The sequence below is a fragment of the Nicotiana tomentosiformis genome, chromosome 10, assembly GCF_000390325.3.
Source record: "Nicotiana tomentosiformis chromosome 10, ASM39032v3, whole genome shotgun sequence".
In the NCBI taxonomy this organism is placed as follows: Eukaryota; Viridiplantae; Streptophyta; class Magnoliopsida; order Solanales; family Solanaceae; genus Nicotiana; species Nicotiana tomentosiformis.
The window spans coordinates 71,999,173-72,005,849 of NC_090821.1; the positions used below are offsets into that span (position 1 = coordinate 71,999,173).

A 6,677-nucleotide genomic window follows, 5' to 3' on the forward strand; every position below is an offset into this window, starting at 1 on the left:
TTTCAATACGATTGTTTATTATCACGCGTCTTTTAAACTTAATTTCATATGCGTTGACATAGCGTGAAAAAAGTGATAGTTTAAAGAATATTTTAGCGGAAAAAAAGAGCTAGTGAACAAAGTATCTCGCATTCCCGCAAGATTCGGAAAAGAGTGACATCTCAAGGGGTATGATGTAGATAGTCTACCCTACCGTAAACATTAGTGGTTGATTATACGACTCGAACTCGTGACGTATAACCAAATACAACTAATGTCTAATGTAAAAATTCTTATTACATATCATATTTTAACCAAATATATCTCATCAAGGCGACTCTATACAGCTATTTTTGCGATTTGCTTCCCCTCAATTTTCAAAGGGATCTACATAGGGACAGTTTGCTACTTGTGATAGGATTTTAGATGCCTTTGATTTGCTTAGCTAGACCAGCTGGAGCCTTAAAATTGCTATTAAAACTTTAAATAAATGCATAAATCAAATTTCGAGTTCTTCCTCCCTTTAAGGAAATAGTACAACAAATAGCTAATTCGAAGTTGTGAGAATAAAAAGTGCAACCCCATCAATTTCTTTGATTTGGATCGTTACGATCTGAATTTATACACCACATTCTTGGAAAATGGCTCCTTTTGATTATTTTAGTTTAAAAGCATTTGGTTGAAAAGCACTTTTATGATTTATTCAAAAAATAAATAAAAAAACGCTACTAGCTAAACACAAAATTCCTTTGGCTTATTTGGTTATGAATAAATTCAATGAAAAAAAGACGTCTTTTGATTGGAAGCTTATCCATATTACTAGATCTATACGGCGTTCGCATAAAAATATATATATGTAATAGATTTTTCCAATTGTGATTGATGTGTTTAAGATGAACTTCTCCAATTATACGTAGATTAAGATTAAGTTTTGATGAAAACAATTAACAACACAATCTGGCTTTTGTAATACAGAAGAACATATCATGCATCAAAGGATGACACGGTATATAACTATATACTTAGTTGAATATAAATACATTCTTGTCATCAAATTTTTTGACCAAAAAGAAGCTTTGACCAAACAAGCTAAATTTATAATAGCATGTATCTTTAGCCCTTTTCCATTAATGATTTTGGCATTAGCATAATATGCAATGTTTTTCACGACAGACGATGGAATTTTGTGACAAATGTAAGTTTTTTTCGCAGTCAGAAATAATAATTTAATTGCTCGAGAAACATATTATATTAAAATCACTTGTTGAAATACATAGTTATACATCATGTAATTGTGATAGTACTCGTCTAGAAGAAATGTCTGTTAGTGGATTAGTTAGGTGATTATCACAATAAGAGGAAAGTCAGTTAGAAGATAGTTTTTAGACTGAGATTATATATTTGTATATGACTATACATTTTACACAGATAATAAAAAATAAAAATTTCCAAAATATCTCTGTGTTCAACTACTTTTCTCTTTCTCTCTTAGCTATCCTTTTCTCTTTCTTCACAGACGAGCTTTCACTGCATCAATGGCTGTCGTAACTCTGATTTTAACATGGTATCAGAGCTAGGCTCACAACGATTGGTGTCGACAGTCTCGTAGGAGGCTCAGATCTGATTTTTCCTCTTCTCCAATTCAATTCCCCCAATTTCTCATTCAAATCTCTTCTACTGCTAAATTCTATACCAAATTCTCACTAAAACCTGAAAATGGTGATTGATACACCTCAGAACACAACATGAACCTCGCATGCAAGTTCTCAGCAACTTGATTGTAATGATCCACCATATGTGCATCCGTCAGATTCGCTAGGTGTGGCACTAGTACCACAATTGCTGATTGGAACGGAAAGCTACTCGGAGTGGAGTAGATCGATGAAGATGTCGCTGCTTGTGAAGAATAAAATCGGGTTTATAGATGGATCGTGTGCTAGAGAGACTTATGTGGCCGATAGCTTTCGATTGCATCAGTGGGAAAGGTGCAATGCCATTGTCCAATCGTGGATAATGAGCTCTATAGCGCAGGAGCTGAGGAAAGGAATCGTGTATTCATCTAATGCACAAAAGGTATGGGAAGCTTTCAAGGAACTTTTTAATAAGGTAAATGCAACAAATATTTATCATATGAACATGAAAATAAGTAGTCTAATGCAAGGAATCTCCAGTGTGTCGATATATTACTCGAAACTGAACAATCTGTGGGCTGAATTTGAGTCAATTATACTGTATCTTGATTGTGATTGTGTGAGATCTAGGTTGTTTGTTGATTTCCTACGCCAACAGAAGTTGATGAAATTTTTGATGGGACTAAATGTCACTTATGCACCTCAAATGAGCCAATTTTTAATGATGAACCCCACTCCCACACTTGATCAAGCATATTTGATTATCATACATGAAGAGAGTCAGAGAATGAGTGGGACTTCGATGTCACAGAGTGATATTCTGGGAAGTGAACTTTGGAAGGTGCCAGCGGTGCCTTAGCTACAGCTAATGCAACCAACATAAGGCCTGAGCGTAACACTAACATTTACTGTGACTATTGCCACATGAAGGGCCATAAGAAAGAAAATTGCTATAAGCTAATTGGATATCCATCCAATTCTAGGTATGACAACAGAAGAAGGGGTGGATTTAAGAACTAGAATCAAATACCTACAACTCACAATGTCAACATGACTGATAAAAGGGAAATGCAGTTTGAAAACCTGAACAATAAAGCATCACCAACTGTGCCAATGTTTACTTTAGAGCAGTACCAACAAATTCTGAAATTGCTGAGCAAGGAATATGAGCCAACTGAAATAGCAAACATGGCAGGTATATCTAATACTACTCAAAATTATTGGATTATTGACTCTAGAGCTTTAAATCACATGTCTTCATCCTTGAACCTATTATTAAATCCTAAGATTGTGCCAAACAACCAACCCAACTGTGTCCAGTTACCAAATGGAAATAACACTAAGATCACTCACACTGGATCCCGCCATATACTTCCTATACAAACTATACATAATGTGCTATATGTACCTAACTTTAAGTATAACCTCATCTCTATTTCTAAATACACCAGAGAATTTCAATACTCAATTAACTTTTATCCTGATTTCTGTCTGTTTCAGGACCTCTTCAGTGGCATGGTGAAGGGGATTGGTAGACTCAGGGGTGGCCTATACATCCTCAATCCATTCACACATGCAGCTACTCTCTCTTCAAAATGTATGTGCTCTTCAGTTCAAAGTCATTCTGATGGTTTGTGGCATCAAAGGCTTGGTCATGCTCCAGTTGCCGTTCTACAGAAAATACCCTCAATAAAAGATCATGTGTTCAAATCAAGAACTAATACTTGTTCTATATGTCCATTAGCCAAACAAGTTAGACTACCATTTCCTAGTAGTGTAACCAGATCAAATTCTCCATTTAGTCTTGTTCATATGGATGTTTGGGGTTTATATAGAGTGTCCATTTGCAATGGTTTTAAATACTTCCTTACTCTTATCGATGATTACTCCAGAATGACCTGGACATTTCTATTGAGATTGAAAAGTGATGTGTATGTTGTCTTGCTTGATTTTTTGCAGTTAATACACAATCAATTTTATGCTTCTGTTAAAGTCTTCAGATCTGATAATGGACATGAATTTTTTAAATCTCTATGTTCTAACGTGTCTAGATCCAAATGTATAGTTCACCAAAGTAGTTGTGTTCACACCCCATAATAAAATGGGGTGGTGGAAAGAAAACACAGGCACATTCTTGAGATAGGAAGAGCATTAAGGTTTCAAGCCCATATACCATTACGATTCTGGGGGGATTGCATCCTAACAGCCACATACATCATAAATAGATTACCTAGTTCAACCTTAAAAGGTCAGTCGCCTTATGAATTGTTTCATGGTCAGCCACCCAAGCTTGACCATATGAGGACTCTTGGATGCCTTTGTTATGCCACAAACCCCAATTTCAGTGACAAATTCACTCATAAATCCATCCCTGCAATCTTCATGGGATACTCATCTACACAAAAGGGCTACAGACTATATGATATTGAGTTTAGCAAGTTTTTTCTCAGTAGAGATGTTGTCTTCCAATAACATGTCTTTCTTTTTAAATTTCCTAAAAGTCAATTTCTTACCGCTCCAGAATTGAACTATTCACCATCCATAGACTTCCCTAATACAGCTCCACCTGATCATTCACCTCAACAACCTGACCTCTCATCTCAACCTCTTATATCATCTTCTTCTGATCAATCTATTGATTTTTCTGCATCACAATGTCTAACAGTACATGCTGATCCACCTAATTCTATTTCCATTTCTCCACCTCTCCGTCATTCTAGTCCAGTTCCTCTAAGAAGGTCATGCATAACCACCAAACCTTCTATTTGGTTAACAGACTATGTCCATCTACCCTTACCTTCCAACTCCAATTGTATCAACTACCCTATTCATCACTGTGTTTCCTATGCTCATTTGGCTCCACACTATCAATCCTTTCTTGCCTCTTTTTCTACTGATTCTGAACCTTCTACTTTCCCTCAAGCAACGAAGGATGATAGATGGGTTCAAGCAATGAAACTTAAGATTAAAGCTCTAGAGGACAACCATACTTGGGAAGTAGTAGATTTACCTGCTGGGAAGGTTCCAATTGGTTACAAGTGGGTGTATAAGATTAAATACAATATTGACGGATCAGTGGAAAGGTTTAAAGCAAGACTAGTTGCTAAGGGGTACACACAACAAGAAGGTCTAGACTTTCATGATACTTTTTCACCTGTAGCAAAGCTTACCACTGTTAGAACTGTTGTAGTTACTGTTGCACTGAAGCATTGGCCCATTTTTCAAATGGATGTGCATAATGTATTCCTCAATGAAGATCTTGATGAAGAGGTCTACATGACATTACCCCAGGGATTTGGTAGCCAGGGGGAATCCAAAGTGTGCAGACTACTCAAATCTCTTTATGGGTTGAAACAAGCTTCTAGACAATGGAATTTTAAGCTCACACAAGCTCTCACAACTGCTGGTTTTCAACAAAGAAAACATGATTAATCTCTGTTCACTAGACTGGTCAAAAATAAATTTGTTCTAGTACTTGTGTATGTGGATGACATCTTGATAACAAGGAATTATTTAACAGAAATTAACCAAGCTAAAGCATCACTTCAACATAATTTCAAACTAAAGGACCTAGGAGAGCTAAGATACTTCCCAGGTATTGAGTTTTCTAGATCAAAGGAAGGGATACTTATGTCACAAAGGAAAGTATGCACTTGAGATGATTTCAGAAACAGGCTTAGCAGGCTCAAAACCAAAAGACACACATATGGAACAAAATCTAAAGCTCACAAGTGTAGAGTTTGATAGCTGCACCAATACATCCAACCATGATGAGGCATTAGTAGACATAGGGAGTTATCAGAGACTAATAGGGAAGCTATTATACCTCACAATTACAAGGCCAAACATCTCATATGCAGTCCGATGTCTTAGTCAGTTCATGCACGCACCAAAAAAATTATACTATGAAGCAGCATTACATGTTGTGAGATATATTAAGAAGCAGCCAGGTTTGGGGTTGCTTATGTCTAGTAAAAGTGAAGAGAAAATATATGCATTTTGTGATTCCGATTGGGCCTCATGTCCTATGTCAAGAAAATTAGTGACAAGGTATGTATTAGGCTGGGAAGTTCACTCATTTCTTGGAAGGCTAAGAAGAAGAACACCATCTCAAGAAGCTCTGCAGAAGCAGAGCACATGAGCATGGCAAATACAGTAGCCGAGCACATGAGCATGGCAAATACAGTAGCCGAGCTAGTTTGGTTGAAGGGACTGCTGGAAGAACTGCAGTGAATCTAAGGTTGCCTATGGAGTTATACTATGATAACAAGGCTGTACTACAAATTGCAGCCAACCCCATGTATCATGAGAGAACAAAACACATAGAGATAGATTGCCATTTTATTAGAGAAAAGATTCAACAAGGTATCATTAAAACGGCTTGTATTGCTACTCAATGTCAACCTACAGATCTTCTGACAAAAGCATTAGGGCATCAACAACACATGGTTCTTTTGTCCAAGTTGGGAATGAAAAACATTTTTCATTCACAACGTGAGGGGATATTGAAATACATAGTTGTATATCATGTAATTGTGATAGTACTATTCTAGAAGAAATATCTGTTAGTGATTAGTTAGGTGATTATCACAATAGGAGGAAAGTCAGTTAGAAGATAGTTTTTAGACTGAGATTATATATTTGTATATGACTGTACATTTTACACAGATAATAAAAAATAAAAAAAATTCAAAATATCTCTCTGTTCAACTACTTCTCTCTTTCTCTCTTAGCTGTCCTTTTCTCTTTCTTCACAGATGAGTTTCCACTGCATCAATGGCTGTCGTAACTCTGATTTTAACACCACTAATCCTCTACATTATATTGTTCAAATAATGGGGTACACATTTTGAAATAAAAAAGAAAAAGAAACCACTGATCTCTACATTATATTGTTGTAAGAGGTTAAATATAAAATACAGCCAAGAAAAAAGAAAGAAAAACCACCACCACACAAACTAATATACAAATTTTGAACCTCTACTTTTGTGGTTTTGGATTACCCAAATGGAGTCCTAAAATTAATCACCTAGCATATGCAAATGACACAATTATTTTTTTCTCCTC

The 6,677-nt window shown here is 36.0% G+C and overlaps 1 protein-coding gene across 1 annotated transcript; it reads left to right on the top strand.

The window, feature by feature from the left end:
* Positions 1–1,866: 1,866 nt before the first annotated feature.
* LOC138900382 (uncharacterized) lies at positions 1,867–2,469 on the top strand. The gene has a single exon (XM_070187120.1). The coding sequence runs from the start codon at positions 1,867–1,869 to the stop codon at positions 2,467–2,469; it is 603 nt and encodes a 200-aa protein (XP_070043221.1).
* The last annotated feature ends 4,208 nt before the right edge of the window (positions 2,470–6,677 follow it).

What these genes read in the sequence shown, in the direction of transcription:
- LOC138900382 (XM_070187120.1), top strand. Translation starts at nt 1,867, where the DNA reads ATGTCGCTGCTTGTGAAGAATAAAATCGGGTTTATAGATGGATCGTGT.